This window comes from Salvia hispanica, chromosome 1 (genome assembly GCF_023119035.1).
Source record: "Salvia hispanica cultivar TCC Black 2014 chromosome 1, UniMelb_Shisp_WGS_1.0, whole genome shotgun sequence".
NCBI lineage: Eukaryota > Viridiplantae > Streptophyta > Magnoliopsida > Lamiales > Lamiaceae > Salvia > Salvia hispanica.
Genome location: NC_062965.1, coordinates 5,047,191 through 5,063,827, shown reverse-complemented (window position 1 = coordinate 5,063,827; position 16,637 = coordinate 5,047,191). Strand labels below are relative to the sequence as shown.

Genomic DNA, 16,637 nt, shown 5'->3' with positions numbered 1-16,637 from the left:
GTTGCCAAAAGCGGTAGGGAATCTCAATGGAGCGGTTGTTGTTTGTGTTCGTGAGTGTTAGCACAAAAGTGGGATAGCTGTCGATATTGTAACACCCCTTACTCGATTAGTTTTAACCAAATAAGTGGTGTCACATCTCGATACGATTGATAAACAAAAACCTATCTGTTTAACTTGTATAACTTTTTTTTTTCTTTTTGCAAACACTCAACATACAACACTATTATATAAATAACTAAACCTGTTAACACAACCATTTACTACTATAACGATAACATGCTTCGATAATTACTTACAACCCCATTAGCAAAAGAAAGTTACATAACCTTACATCTCCAAACTAACTATAAACAACCAAAAATTAGCCTAAGTATGCCACGTGAGAATTCCAATTGTACCAGCAAAAAGGAGGATAGTGACTTGACATGTGCAGCTGCCCACAAGAGAGATCACTCGCTTCTATACTCTACAAGAGGGAGAAGAAAAGGGGGGTGAGCTTCGAAAAGCTCGTAGTGTAATCACATCTAGAATAAAATCTCTAAAACTTCAATCTATATCACTATCACAAAGTAAACACTTTACTACCTGGAATGTCGTACCACACCTATTCAAATTATGTCCGGCATCAATATACAAGTTCAAAAAAATAATATCACTCAATATAAGCATTCATAACAGCTTGAATGATTTAAAAGAATCACATATATCGTTTGCAATAAAACAACATCTTCATCATGTAAAACAACACTATCATATTTATCACGTAATACTTTCACTAGTAACTATCTACCATCTATCAATCAAGCCATATAACATGATATAAACAAATAATCTTGTCAACGGTCACTTTCTTTCATCAACATAATTATACTGTAAGAAACATAACTATTTAAAGAATTTAAAGCACCAAGAATATTATTTCTAAATCAAATATCACATTCAGCCCCCAAAGTTATGCTTAGTGATGGACATGGGTACACGGACACTATAAGTTGCCCGATGAGGGCATCTATCATGTACGTCCATATCGAACATTGTAATCTCTCATATGGCCTATCGCAAGGCAACTGTCATATATTACTACCCATATAGGGTACATGTCAACTATCAACATATCATATAGACTATCGTTTCGGTTATCCAGAAGACGAATGATCAAACATGTGTGCAGTACTGTTGTCTTATGGCATGCCAACTATACCATGTGATTCACTCAAGAAATGGGGCATAACACAACTATTCAATATCAACTTTCACTTTATTCAACACATATATAACTATCTAAATCACTTTGCATCTCACAAGAAATACCAAACAACAATTTCAGTATCTCATCATTCAATATCACCGTTTCTGTCACTTTACCTTGAAGCATACAATCCACACAATTATTTTTAAGTTCTATTGCATAAGCATACGAATCACACAAACAAGTAGTAATATTTATCGAAGTTAAAGGAATTAAATTCTAGAACACGCGTACACTACATGTACACGTCAACAAAAACTCTATTACTTGTTTAGTCAACCATGGATGTGCCCCTTTCCCTCACTTGTGCTTGCACTCAGTTAATCTAATTTCAAACAATCACATATACAATTTATAAATACACATAAGTAAAACCAAATCATTGCCTTTATTTATTTCACTTTCTATACTATTTTCTTCAACACAAAATTAAAACATATATACAAGTTAAAACATTTCTAACTTTATTTATACCAACAAGAAGCAAGGAAATTTGATAATACTATTCAATAACTTTAGAAAATGAAAGCTATGCTTTGTTGTCCCAAAAATATAAACCTCACAATTTCATTTTTCTCCATAAAACAAATCTAATTAATTTTACAAATATGGGACAACCACTTCATTTTGAAGTTAACACAAAATATTTACATCTTGAAGCTAAAACTTCAATTCTAAACCTTTTGATAACAATCAACAACTAAACCTCTTTCATCAAATCATTTTTAAGAATTTTCAGCTTGAATATGAAACAAATATCAACGTCAAACTTCACCACAAGGCAGTCCCAACTTTATACAATATCAAAACCATCAAGAATATAACTTTAAAATCACTATCAAGAGCTTAAGGTCACATACTATCCCAAACTAAGATTTTCCATCGTTTTCATACTTAAATATCATAACATACTTCCAATTGCATAATTCCATAGTCAAATTACACAAAAGCATCAAAACCACAAAACCCCCAAATCCAAGAACCCTAATTTTCGACCCATCAACAAGAATCACATCAAATTAACATCACTGCTATGCTTAGAAACAAGATTAAGGAGGTTATGGAAGAGTCTAACCTCTAAAATCAATAAATTTGAAAAGTTAAGTGGAGGTGGGTTTGCAACCTCAGCTCCAAAATTGAGAAAAACTAGGGGGGATTGAGAGCTTGGATGAGTGGTGCATGCTACATGTTTCACAGTGGAGTGGCTAGAGGTTTCGCAGTGGCTGATCGGAGGGAGTATGAGAGCTGTGAAATTTTCTTACAACGAAGGAGGGAGTAGCGTGGAGCGAGAGAGAGAGAATAGGTGAGAAAGAGATGATTTGATTCTATTCTCTAATTCTCAAGTCCTTTTTCTTTTCCTCTTTTCTTCCAAACAAGACACGTATTAAACTACTAATCAATATTCTTCTATCATTTTTCTTTATTCATTTTCTTTATCCTATTTTTCTATTTTATGTTACTTCTAATTAGTTTAGGATATTACAGAAATCTAGGGCACAACTGTCATCCTCGGATAATAGTCATCAGACATATCGACATCGGGGGAGTAGCTTCCTTCTAGGTTGTCGTCTTTAACAACTATTAGGTAATGTCAATAACTCCATTTGGATTGCGCGACCAAGTTACGTAAACAACGTAAAGTAAGTATAATGCCACCAAAATGAACTTACGATCGATGTCACCCTGTGAGGGGCAATGGGTGCCCATGTCATACCGCTTCAAGTTGAATGTTCCAACATCCACCCACGTGAAGGTAAGATAGTCACCATGTTCGATGCCATTAGCACGTATAAACTCTGGTCATCCGGTTGAGAAGTAGAACCCATTAGCGAGCTTCAGTAGGCGTACAATATATCGTACTTCATTCGGCCAAACAAACCTACAATCAGACATAAGGTCTCAAGGTCCCCTCCGTGGATCCCAACAAATTCCAGAGGAGGCCGCTACAAATACATAAGGTGAAGTAACATGTTGAGAACAATTTCGCACATACATTGTTATCTAAATTGAAATAGAATATATCATACCATTTCCCCCATGTGTCGTTCTAGTCGGTACACCTTCAAAAACGTAGGGAGTCGGTGGTAATCGTCAGGGTCGTTCGGGGGGTAGTTTGCACCTTCGCCTCCCATTTGAACTATTTTGATACGTGATTATGGAAGGAGATTAATTAAGGGGTGTGTATTGTGTCAAAAAAAGCCATAATTTATACACCACTCTTCTACGGGTGATGATATGATCGGACATAAAGGAGAAGTGGTGGAGAAGGTGGGTTCAAGTTATGAATCTGAATGGTGGGTGGGCAATTAAACTTATGTGTGAATCCCTACAAATATTGCTTCACGCCTTTTCCAATTCGGTTGTTGAGTATTGAATGCTTGAACGAGCTCGGTTATATTATATAGGAAACATATTGCTATTTTAGTGGATTAAATCGTCACTAATAAAATGATAACAAAGTTATTCATTAAATCACATTTTTAAAATATTATACAATCTTTAAATATGTTCATCATTTTTTGGACAAAAATAAAAACTAGTAGTATAATCATACCAACACCCGCTTCGTACAATTATATTTAAAATTATAAATCAAAGCATGACCATAATCACATTTCTATTTTCAAGTGCATGTAAACGGTTATATGTTTATTTCATAATTTAATAAAATAATACAAAATTAAATCATAAATATATTTATATATAGAAGAAAGAACATATTGGCAATTTTTATATTTTAGATCTAAGGTTGCAATATTTTATAAAAGTAAGTTAATGAATATTTTATCCCTTTAATCATTAATTCGGATATCAGTATGATTAATTCAATCATAAACTACTGTGGTAGATATACTGATATAATATATTATTGATTTCACCTTTTAAGTAATAACTTACGATGTCGACTACATATATATCCAAATTTTTAAAAGATCATGGTAGATATTGGTATGAAATATTTTAATGATTCCAAAACAAAAATAACCTAAACTACCGCCTACATAATCGGTGTCACTTTTGCATATACTTAACCGATTTAAGCAACCAATATGAGCACAAATTGTGGACCGATACACATTCAATTTAGAAGATAATGTTTTGCAATGGAGAATAACACTTGACCCAATAAAGACTTCTCATTCCTACGTCGGTGTAATCACAATAGTAGGGCGGCGAGAAACTTAATTTATGTACTTAACCCTAATGGATTTGACAATTATCTACCATGTTGTAAATGTTCTTCCAACGCATTTAATATTTCTTAGGAGTTGTTGTATATGTAATTTTATTTAAGATGGTTAGATTAGATCAAGTGTAGACAAACATCCCCTCTGAAATATGAACTCTCACATTCCAACACATACAACGTTCTTCTACAATGGAAAGTGGATTCAAGAGATGGATTCGCTGCCCCTAACAACTCTCATCGAGAAGAAGAATTGGCGTGGTTGGGTCGATGTATGTGTTCCAAAATATGTGCTTTGTCAGGTTCTTAAGTTGATAAACTCGTTTCGGATATGATCTAGTCAATCTACAGTGGTATCACGCTGCACCTCAGGCTTCTTAAGCAGTGCTACGAGATGTTCAACGAGGTGGATGCCACAAACGGCGTATGCTGGGACTTTGTCAACAAAGTCGTAGTTACCGATGAAGCAATATGGCAGGACATATTCAAGGTTCTCAATGCTAAACTCACATATTTGTATCATGTATTTTTCTCATAACATATAATGTTGTGACTGCTTTGTAGAGGAACTCATACGCCGGAGCCTACTACTACCGTGATAAGCCAGAATTTAACCTTCTAGGCACCGTGTTCGGTCTGTTTGATGTCAACGTTGAGGACTCCGCCGAGGTCATAACCCTATCCGACAACACGGAGATCGTAGTCTTATCTGACTCCGCCGAGCCAAATCAGTCGGTTCGTAGGACCGCAACTGCCATGTCTATCGATCTGATGAAGTTAACTCACCACCGTCGGGCACAGCCTCGCGTGTTCGTCGTAAGTTCCTTCAGGTGAATCAAGTTAACATAGACCAGATATCCTCCACGAAATCACCTAGTCTCATGGTCCCGACGAAGAAGGTGTTAGGATCTTCACTGTAAGGTTCACCATGTGCTTCTTGGAGCCCTCTCCCAAATTCCCGTAAAACAACCCCATAAAGGGGTTTGTAGTGGATCCAATATGTAGTCCTTAGCATTATGAATGGTGTAATTTTTGTTTTGGTGTGCACATGTGATGCACTTTAGGAAGCTCTATCGGATATGATATTTTCTATGTTCGCATGCTTAGATAATGGGTAGCTGAAGTAGTTATCGACGGGTATGTATGTCATCAGTGTATTATTATTTTGGGGGTGCACTTGTTTTTTAGTGTATTTGTTTGTAAGAAAAATGTAGTAGTCATTGCAATGGTGCACTTACTAAACGTAATCCATGATCTATGATATAGCTTCGATATTGATATGATGATGCTTCGTTTGCTAACAATATTTTGGAATGCAAAATCAGAAGAAGCAATTGATTGAGTAAATGAACCATGCTTATAATTCTATTCGATTTAGGAGCTTTTACTAATGATTCAAAAAAAAAGAATTATTATCACATTTACTTAGGCTCTATTATCATTAAACATACGTTTAATTATTATACTGTCCACAACAAATATAGCAAATAAATTGGTGTCGATATGCAGTACAACAGTAGTATCACAAACTCTAAATCTTAGTCATTAACCAAATTACACAACTCGTCCTTACTTCACATAATACATGCGCAAAAAAATACCAGTTGTCATACTACAAAAGAGTGCACTTAGACTATTTAGATACATGGATTGGATCATTGTTTAAACCATGTTATATTTGAGATATATGCTTAAACTCAATCATAAACATGATCAAATGCTAATATTTGAGATATTTCGTGAGATTTAATGCATGTTTCAAATATTTAAATATTTTTTTAGTGAATTTGAAGTTTTTATTTTATTTATCAATTATTATATTAATAAAATTTTAATATATAATTTGTATATTTAATGTAAAATTGAAAGTTGTTTTTTTAGTTAAAATTAATCAATGAAGTGTCAAATTAGGAGTAAAAAAATAGATTAATAGAAATTTTATCGGGTTTTCGGGTCTGACCCTAACGGGTTGCGGGTTAATCGGGTGTGGGCTAATCAGGTTTTGATTTTATCGGACTAGAAATTTCCAGCCCTAGCCCTATAAATTTGGCGGGCTATTCGGGTTAGCCCACGGGTTCCAGACTACATTGACATCCCTAGCCGATTGGCGTGGCAACTCCCACCCCAACCCAACCTCGTTCACTTTCACTGTCATTCATTGCTAGTGACAACCGCCATACTACCTCTATTCGCTAAAGACGACCTTCTTTACTCTTCGGGTTATCATAATCAATTCTATAGATCCACCATTATTATCAATAAATCACACGTAGTAATAATTTATAAATCTATTTAAATATAAGGACAAGAGAAATAAATGGATAGTGAATAAAGACCACCGAGTAATAAGGGAGTTAGCATCTTTAAAGCCTCCTCATAAGAAATTTCATCCATCTAGAAAACTAATTATGGTTTTCATCATAGAAAATTTTCGTTCATCTTTAACCTCTTTTTGCTAACTTTTATACATTTACATATGCAGGGGTACAAGAGTGCAGAAGCGTGTAAATTCAACAAAATATAATGAGAAATAATAAAGACAATAAAAATGATACTAAATGTTTTAGGTGGAAAAATCCTCCACAAATAGAGGTAAAAAACCACCGGAGAGAGCCAAATATAACACTATACTATTGATGGGAGTATCAAATATTTTCACCGTACAATAAGACAAGTAGCTTATTACAAATTCCCTGCAAGGATAAAATACTCAAAGTAAGAAGTAGAGATTCGAGAGCGAAAATATAAGTGGAGATGAGTACGGAGTCCTTTGTTGTGGATGTTGATGATTCTTCACAAGGTTAGAGTCCCTATTTATGCGGAAATTTATACACAACTTGTTGGACTTTTCAATGTGAACTCAAGTGATAATTCGAATCTTCATTCAACGATTATTATTGGTTGAGGATTTTTTTTAAAAGTATATTTGACGATTTTATGCAACACCAGTTATGTGGGTTTAATCATTTTTCTTTTGGAATTTTAAAAATCAGAAAATAATGAAAAACTAGGAAACTCAAAAGAGAAATCAATAAAAATGGGTGAAAATACCCCAAAATTGGTGAAAATCGAAGTTTTAAGGGGTTTTCCGGAAAAAAAAAGCATAAAGTTTGGGGTGGAAAATGCAATTTAGAATATATATCGTCTTCATATAAGAGCACCAATTAGTGTTTCGTTCTCTCTCTTCGCGCAGCTAAATCTAGGGTTTTTGCTTTCCTCTCGTCTAGCCGGCCGTTTCACCAATTTCAAATGGCAAGTTTTCTCTGTTTATCTCTCCGATGTGAATTTGTGTTATCTCAATGTGTTGAGTATTCGGTGCAAAAAATTGCTGTTTTTTCCTATTTTCTGTGTTTGAGCTGAGTTACATTGAATCTGATATTTGATAGGACGTTCTCCGTCATATTATCTATTATCATGATGTTTTCTGCTACATGTTTTCAGAGATCAATGTAAAATAATTATTTCTATGAAATGAAAATTCGCATTTTGTAATTAGTTTTTGTTAGTGATAAATGTGATTTTCGATTAGTTCTTTGTGATTCTCAGTGAACTGATTGCCGGTTGTTTTCATCCATTATCTGTGTTATTGATTGGATTCGTTGCTATGTACAGGCCAAGAGAACCAAGAAGGTTGGGATCGTCGGGAAATACGGTATGTTATTGGCTTATTGTTTTTCCTAGCAGTTCTGTTTTATTTGAGTGAGAATGTATGTTTTTGCTGTGATGAATGTGGTCTTGCATTGATGTTTGTTTACCAATTTGTTTTAATTCGGAATAATGTGGACTGAAGAATGTGTTGATATTTAGTATGTCATGATAATTTGCCTCAAAATTTAGGTGTTTTTATGCAAGCTAGGATGCTGAACTTTTATATTTCTGATTGCTTGGACATATTTTGATGCGTGTCCGTTGCGTTTCAGGCACCCGGTATGGTGCTAGTTTGAGGAAGCAGATCAAGAAGATGGAAGTTAGCCAGCACAGCAAGTACTTCTGCGAATTCTGCGGAAAGGTATGATTCAACGCGACAAAGCGTTATGTTATTCAGTGACAAAATGTTACACAGCTCTGGTTGATTTGAGGATTTTCTAATTTATCTTGTTCCACGACAGTACGCCGTGAAGAGACAGGCTGTTGGCATTTGGGGATGCAAGGACTGTGGCAAAGTGAAGGCAGGCGGTGCTTACACCATGAAGTAATATTCTTTGGTGATGAGCCTTTAACGATGTTATGTTATTTGTTTCAATTTGCTAATCTGTATTATGTTCTGTGTTTCAGCACTGCCAGTGCTGTGACCGTGAGGAGCACCATCAGAAGGTTGAGGGAGGCAACTGAGAGTTAAATTTAGTGAAAGTTTTTTTTTTTTTCATATTTCCCACCCTTTGAGTTAATTTCAATTGAAGTAGTAGCTAAACTTTGAAGATTTGGTGAGCTTTTTTAGTCACCTATATGTACTTCACTTCTAAATTCCTTTTTTTGCTAAAATTCTTGGAAATTTAGCTGTCATTTTGATTTTTACTTTCAGCTTTGTTTACTGGTATTAGTAACTTAAAATGTCATCATGAGATCGCTGTCAATTGTCATTGAACCAAGCCAATTCCTCCTTAATCAAACTGGAAGATTTTAGTTCACTCAACATTTCTGTCGTGTTATGACTATTCCTCAAATCATGAGACGTTGAACTATTGACAATGATGAATACACTAACTAAGAATTATTGATTTGATGGGATGATGAATATCACATTGAAATTGAGTAAGAACAGAGAAATGAATTCCTAACCAAGAAAAGACTGTTCTAAGAAAAATAGAAACAAATTGTGCTGGGAGCAATGTTGATGAATTGAAATTGATAAAAGAACAGAAAGGCATGAATTTCCAAACCAAGAAATGAGTTTATGAAAAATAGATAAAAAGGGCTACTATAAGACCTAATGGTGGAAATAAATTTTGAGCTATTTCTACTTTCATGTCATTCATTTGCTTAATACCTCTTTCTTAAGAATCACTGCTTTCTTTTGGAATCATCAATTTTCATTTCATTCATTTGATTACTGCCTCTTTTCTCAAGGATCACCATTATTCTCTACCTTATACCATTTCATCATACCAAATGCAACACTTAAATACAAATTCTGCTACTAGAGAGAACCATCTAACTGAGAGACAAGCAAATGGTGAAGCCAACACTTTTGAAGTAGAAATATTACAACATTCTCTCTCGAGTTTTCTCATTTGTTACATCATCACCACATACAGGGCTGCTTGAGTAAGGGTTTTCCCTTTGCACCAGCCCTCAATCATATATATACCTATTCGAACTTTACAGAAGCCAAAAAGAAAAAAAGAAAAAAGAACAAAAGAAAATGAAAAGAGAAAAAAAGAAGCTAGATGAACATGGGAGAGTAATCCCATTCTCCGCAGTGCCAACAAGCTGCTCGAAATTCAGCTTTCACTTAGAAAAACACATGATGTTTGAACGAGGGAACATAGTAAAATTGGAGGCGTCGTCAGTTTACCATCCGTCTTTTCTTTTTTGTTATTTTTTTTCTGATATAAGTCATCCGTTATGCTGGGAGTTGGTGGCGACCGGCCAGTCTTACATGATGGGGATCGCGATGTCATCGCTGTTGTTCTTGTGATGCATTTGCTTTTGCACAGCTTTGACTGCTGCTACTCTTGCTGCATTAGCTGCCCTGTTAGCTGCTGTTACTGCCCTGTTCACTCTCTCGTCCACCTTGCTCACCTCATACGCCTTTTCTGCTGCTCGTCGAGCTTCCTGGTGGTTGGATAGAAAACTCATTAGATGTGATAATACTACTTCAGATTACACAAAAGTCATATTTCAGGCTAATGAGAAATCAAATGACACAATTATAATTGAAAGTGAAGACATAATTGATACTAGTATAAAAGAATTTACCTGAACAACGTTCAGCACTTTAGAGTGGTTGACAGCAACAGGCGAAACGGGATATACATTGGTCTGTGTGCTAGGAATGTCAAGAATTCCATTTTGCCAGTGGCCTGACTGAGTTTCACCACTTCTGAAAGTGTACATTCCAAGCCCCTGCCTCTTCCCCTCATGCCAGGCACCCTCATAACGATGGCCGTTTGCAAAATAGTAGAACCCAAATCCATGCATTTTGTCTGCAAAATACTCTCCAGCATATCTATCTCCATTCCTGCAAGCAGCAGCACCAATGTCAAACACAGTAATTCAAATGTATGAGGAAAACTGAGGACCAGAAGAGCTACTAAACAATTAACATCCATATAAAAACTCATTGCAATGGAAGACCATGATATTCTGCTAAAAAATGCAGATATTCACTCTCTTAGCAAGCTCAGCTTTGTAAGAGACAAGTGCATCATTAGGTACAAATTCTTTGTATCTATAAACATAGGGGTTAGTTATAATGAGTCCCGTTCTTATCATAGTCTGTGAGTCTCTCTACGGCTCTACCCTTACATGAGCAGCTCAACATAGCACAGTTTCCACATGACAAATTCATGTTTCTTAGCCATTCAAAAGTATGATCAATCAGTTAAAAGACAAATGCTACGTTAAGGCAACAAGGAAAGGGTAACAAATAATGTGCAAGATTCTTTTTCAGCTATTTCAGAACAAGACAAAGTAAAGAAAAGAACCAACTAGAACCTCAACTTTATCTTCCTTAATATAGCTGGGAAATTGCAACATAAATGCAAAGGAGCTGAATAGCCTTTTGTTAATGAGTCTACTTTTATACAAGTTTGGAATTCTCATTTAGGAATCACATAAAAAAATGCCGAACATAAAACCAAAATGATTCCAATTCTTCCAACTCCTTGTTCACATCACACATTACATTCTCTTTCTATCAAAATCATCAGCAAAAAAAGTCAGTAAATGCACTCGGGTACAAGAGAAAGGGAAGAATGTGGAAGTGAGAAATTGGCTAAAAGATATTACTTGATTTGTGCAATTCCAAAAGGCAGCAGATTTTGGCAATTACTTTAACATAAATCATATCAATTCAAGTACAACACATCAAAATGTAGATAAAACTCAGTCCAGAAGTAATGCAGTTTAAAGTGCATAACACTTAGCAACAATATTAAGAAACACAGATAGTTCCAACCATGCCAAATTGAATGATCATAAAAAGAAAACATAAGCAATGATGCAACACGTAAATGTGATAAAATTCATAGCAAAATGCCATCATTCTCACCTGAAATGATAGTGTCCAAGACCATGTTTAACACCCCACTTAAACTCGCCTACATATCGGCTACCATCCTCGCAGGTATGAACCCCGCACCCATGGCTCTGCCCACTAGACCATTCCCCGGCATAAACATCACCAGTGTAAAACCTATATACTCCGAAACCATGCCTAAGGCCCTGCCGGTACTGCCCTCTGTACCGGCTGCCCCTCGCCCACGTCTCAACCCCATAGCCATCATACTTGCCATCAACCCAATCACCTTCATACCTCCCACTCATGTAATAGTAATACACTCCACTGCCACTACATTTCCCCTTGTGAAAATCACCCTCATAGACATCCCCATTGGTGTATGCCTGCACATAGCACCCGGAAATCGCCTTCTTATCGGCCTTCTGCCTCGAACCAATCGACCAAAACACGGGCAAATGCGGCCGGCTCACATGGTCCTTCGCGTTTATCTTAATCGGCAAGGACTTGGCAAGGAACAACCTGATCGTGGGGAGCCTCGGCACAGCTAAATTGAGGGAAAAGAGGAGGACGGCCGAGAAGGCGAAAGCGGATAGGAAATCAAGAATGAATGAGCGGGAAGGGTGGGATACGAGGAAGTAGAAGAAGGGGAGGCTGAGGAGGAGGATGAGGCGGAGGTGGAGGCGGAGGCGGCGGCGGAGGTGGCGGAGGTGGTGGTGGAAATGGGTCAAGAACTTCTGAGAGCGGTTGTGGAAAAGGCTGAATTTTGGAGGCGGGTCGACGCCGTAGCGGTGGAGGGCGGTGGAGAGAGTGGGGGTCTTGGTGAGGGAGCGGGAGAATTGGTGGTGCTGGAGATGGGGGCGCTTGAAGGGGGTGGGCTTGGGGGTAAAAGGGTCATTCTGGTCGTGGTGCTGATTGTCGTCGTTGATGAGGATTTGGAGGGCGGGATTGGGGGAAGGAGGCGGCGGATTGTGTTTCTGGGTGAGGGAGGAAGGGGGGAGGGGTGGGGTGGGGTTGAAATCGGAAGAGACGCCGCTGCTTTCTGTTCCGATCTGTAATTCAGATTTCTTCTGATGCATTACATATGGAAAATTTCACCAAAACACAAACCCCTTCTTCAATTCAACGAAAAGGGAAGCCAAAATTCTCTCCAATTTCAAACCTTTCTCCCTCTTTCTCGATAATTGATGTTGAAATTCAGCAGCTGTGTTTCTTGAAAATAGGGAGGCGTGTGTTTATATTGTATCTATAAATGGAAATGAGGATTGTGCGTGTGTGCGTGAGGAAGAGAAGAAGAGAGACGAAGAAGAAAGGAGCGGAGAGTGCGAGGAGTTAATGGTGAGATGAATTTGAGAGCAGAGGCGACCGGCCGCAAAAGGAAGAAACCAAAAATCCTTTTTTTATAAATGGTTATTAATTTCTTTTTATTTTTTTATTTCCCTTTTTGGAAGAGTGATCAAATTTTATTTGTTTGGTTAATAAAGAGCTCTTCTCTCTCTTCTTGAAGCGAATGGTTATTATTTTCAAGTGCTATTTCCGTTTGCGGTGGGATTAATTTATTAATTATCCAACTACAAAATATTTATTAATATTAATAGTTTATTTATATCTAGCAAGTCCACCACTTGAAGGTTTGAATTAATGTGAAGAAGTTTCCACAAATTTGAATTATGACCATGAAATGAGGGGATAGGGGAAAAAATTAAACACGTCAAATCGGATTTAACTTGAGGAATAAGAAAAAATCTCTCATTGATTGGTTAGAAAGAAGCCGATTACATTAATGCTTATTATTTTAGTATTAAATTCAATTATATAATAAAATAGAAAAACACTTATCTTAGACTTAGATTATAGTATTAATACTTGTGATGCAAGAATCAATTACCAAATTCGGGAAAATGCCCACGTCCGGTTGAAAATGGCTGATTAGTCATATCTTAATTGTGCTAATTAGTCAACGAAATTAATTAGTGAAAAGCATCATATTCTCTGTTAATCCACGTCGAAAGTATTATTCTTGAATTGTATTATCATTTCAGAGACGATTATGAAATTGATTAAATGACGTAAACATATTCGTGTCCAATCAGAGTTATAATTATTTGACATTTGAATTAAAAGAATTAGCAACAAAAGAAAGGCAAGAATATCGATTTCTTTGAAATTTTGACACGTTTATAAAAGATTTAATAGAAGACAATTTATGATTTGGACAAAGATATTAGTAGAGAAAGACATTGTAATTATTGTGGTCACGCTCAATTATTACCATCGAAGCCCGCCAAAAACTCAAAACATACTATGTAATTTGATTATGATATTATATAAAATGCTAACATATAAAATATTTGGTGAATAATGCAAAATATAAGTGATATAGTAAATGAAGATGATTGAAATGCTTCACACATTTCCATGTTTCTGTTGTCATTATTATTATTCTTATAATTTCTTGTCTCTAATTTTTGTAGACCCACCCCCACCCTAACATCATATTTAATACCGACTTTGAATACTTAGAGCTACTCTATCATAATATAAAAATAGATATTATTTCATCACACAAACATATATTTAAGTTGGATTAAGTTAATTTATGATTTTAATATTCAATGAAAATATAGTACTTTGGTCTTGAGTTCTAGTTGTGAGACTTGAATTTGATGTGAATATTCCGATTCATATCATAAATTATATAGACAAATTCAAATGAATCGTCTGCGAATTACTAAACATTTTTCACAAAATATATTAATCGATCCAATTATTCAGAAAAAAATGATCAAAATCAGAAAAAAAAAAGTTATTAATTATAGGCGAAAAGAGTATTAAAAAATACAATCAAAAGGTTAAATAACTGAATTCTTCAACTGAGCTCTAATTTTACCCCTAAAAAATGTTAGATATGAAAGCTAAAACAAGCATTTTTTTTCTCAATAATAACAAAATAAAATCTAAAATAAGTAGTTTGAATGAGAAATATCGAAGGGGCGGCTTTATTTAACTTTAGCAGGTAAAATCAGTGGTCGCAGACATTGGTTTTCATTTTAATGTCTGAAATCTGACATCACAAATGATAAAAACATCATATTAACTGAACTTTGCTAAAATTAGATACATAAATCTTTCGATGACGATGAGTATGTTTTTTCATTATTTTCTTTATACGTAGTAGTAATTTAATACGGTTTGGTTGGTTTTTGATTTCGTCGTATTGGTTGGAATTTATATTAGAAGAGGCATTGATTTGATCGTTTCCAAATTTTAATTTAAGGTTTCATCTTTTTGGTCTTTTGGAAAATATCTTCGATTGTCCTTCATTCATAAGATTTTATTGACACTTCCCAAAAAATATTTTGGTAATTATTCTCATAAAACTTCGAGGTAGTATTTATTTTAATAAAATGTCACAAATTTAGGTCACAGCAATTAAGTATACTTAACGTTTCAAATTTGGCCAAAAATATCACTCCATCCGTCTCATAGAAATATTGTCTCATAGAAATATGATTGACACAAATTTTAATATATGTACTTAATTAATAAAGTAAGAGAATAAGAGAACAAATAATTAAAATTGTGTAGTGATGAGCCTTGTAATAAATAGATATTTAATGAACTATTTCTATGAGACGTACGAAAAAAGAAATATAGTAACTTATATTTATGATACAGAAAGAATATGCAAAAAGTTCGAACCAAATAGTGTTATAATATGTCATATCTGTTTCGAGTACCAAAGGCAACTCGATCTAAAAATTTTATTGTGGTCTTGTTTAAGTAAAAATTGAAATGCTTGACTTTTTCCAATTATATTAAGCTTTGGGTGTTTTTCTAAAATGCTAAATGATTGAACAAAATTGAATATTTACTCTATTTTTAATATAAATCTTATAAGAAACTATGCCGAAAATATTGATCTTTATAAATCAACTTTAATGTTATAAGTCAAAAGTTATTTCAATCACATTAATATTATTGAATAACCTAGTAACCAAAATTCAGGCTAAAATAAATTAGGTAGGGTTAACATCTAAAACCAAACTCATCTATCAAATTTTTAGTAGATTGGTCCATCATAAAGGACCGACCTATAAATGCCAAGTCATTCAATAATCTAGATAGCATCTAGTATTATTTTTTTTTCGTTTATAAAATGTTTAAGAACGTAAACATGTGGGAATAGAAGAGGTTGAATAGAGGGGAGCTTCAGCATCCATTGATTTCATAAAATAAATATAATCTACAATTTAAAATATAAAGGAAAATTTATTTTTTTGCCCTTTTCAAAAACTTGTCTAACTACATTACTAAAAAATAAAAGATCAATTATACACATTATGGAGTTTTAATTACCAATTTTCAATTACATTCAAATAATTTATTAAATTAACTAATATAAAAAATAATTAAACGAGTGGGTTCTAGTCAACATCTAAGACCACCTTAAAACTTTTTTCACCAAATGCCTCATAAAGAATAGTGTGTTTTTAATCAGAAGACCAAAAAAGTCTTTTGTGTATATATTAAATACAGTTATTTATATATACTTAAATGAATTAAGAATTTAAAATAAGTGTGGCAATGCATTACTTAAAGCGGAATTCAATACGCGCATACAGAGACGTACTTCTCCTAACTCTTTTGTCCCTGTTGCTAATATTCTTAACGTTCAACTAGACATATGTTTATTTATTAAAAGTAAATCAGTACATACACCCATGGTAGACCATCGCCAAAATTTTTATTTCTTTATAAAAATTTACAAAAATTTATTGTCTAAAATTAGATTTGGCCGGAGAAGAGATGCAAGATGTATCAAAGGCAAAAGAGTCCAAATTTAGAATGGGATAAAGTTTTCTTTTTAAAACATCTCTTTCAATGGAGCAGGTAGATTATGACAGCCGCAAACTAAGAAGCCGTCTTTACAAGAATAAATAATCCGCAAAAATAGACTTATTTAATTATTTATTGCACCTTGAGATTAGACACACTTTGATTAAGACTAATGAGGCTTA

The 16,637-nt window shown here is 34.7% G+C and overlaps 3 protein-coding genes and 1 long non-coding RNA gene across 6 annotated transcripts; 2 read left to right on the top strand and 2 right to left on the bottom strand.

Moving 5' to 3' along the window:
* Positions 1–202: 202 nt before the first annotated feature.
* On the bottom strand, positions 203–2,585 carry LOC125202217. 2 transcript variants are annotated; one of them, XR_007173062.1, is made up of 2 exons: positions 2,325–2,585; positions 203–466 (listed from the first exon to the last, which is right to left on the bottom strand). It is a non-coding gene; the product is annotated as an uncharacterized LOC125202217 (long non-coding RNA). The 2 variants fall into 2 exon arrangements; XR_007173063.1 differs by lacking the exon at positions 2,325–2,585 and adding an exon at positions 1,489–1,867.
* Positions 2,586–4,565: 1,980 nt separating this feature from the next.
* Positions 4,566–5,602, top strand: LOC125201110. 2 transcript variants are annotated; one of them, XM_048099039.1, is made up of 3 exons: positions 4,566–4,708; positions 4,809–4,926; positions 5,001–5,602. In XM_048099039.1, coding segments are annotated over exons 1-3 (390 nt in total). In that variant the 5' UTR covers positions 4,566–4,706; the 3' UTR covers positions 5,271–5,602. The 2 variants fall into 2 exon arrangements, with proteins under 2 accessions (XP_047954996.1, XP_047955004.1); XM_048099047.1 differs by having other exon boundaries at positions 4,788–4,926.
* A 1,963-nt stretch (positions 5,603–7,565) lies between these two features.
* On the top strand, positions 7,566–8,939 carry LOC125213484 (60S ribosomal protein L37a-1). The gene is made up of 5 exons (XM_048114060.1): positions 7,566–7,688; positions 8,049–8,088; positions 8,357–8,445; positions 8,546–8,628; positions 8,712–8,939. The coding sequence occupies exons 1-5, from the start codon at positions 7,686–7,688 to the stop codon at positions 8,773–8,775; spliced, it is 279 nt and encodes a 92-aa protein (XP_047970017.1). The 5' UTR covers positions 7,566–7,685; the 3' UTR covers positions 8,776–8,939.
* Positions 8,940–9,607: 668 nt separating this feature from the next.
* LOC125200965 lies at positions 9,608–13,010 on the bottom strand. Its single transcript, XM_048098819.1, has 3 exons — positions 11,650–13,010; positions 10,356–10,617; positions 9,608–10,211 (listed from the first exon to the last, which is right to left on the bottom strand). Exons 1-3 carry the CDS (start codon positions 12,693–12,695, stop codon positions 10,032–10,034), a joined length of 1,488 nt encoding a protein of 495 aa, XP_047954776.1. The 5' UTR covers positions 12,696–13,010; the 3' UTR covers positions 9,608–10,031.
* Positions 13,011–16,637: the final 3,627 nt, after the last annotated feature.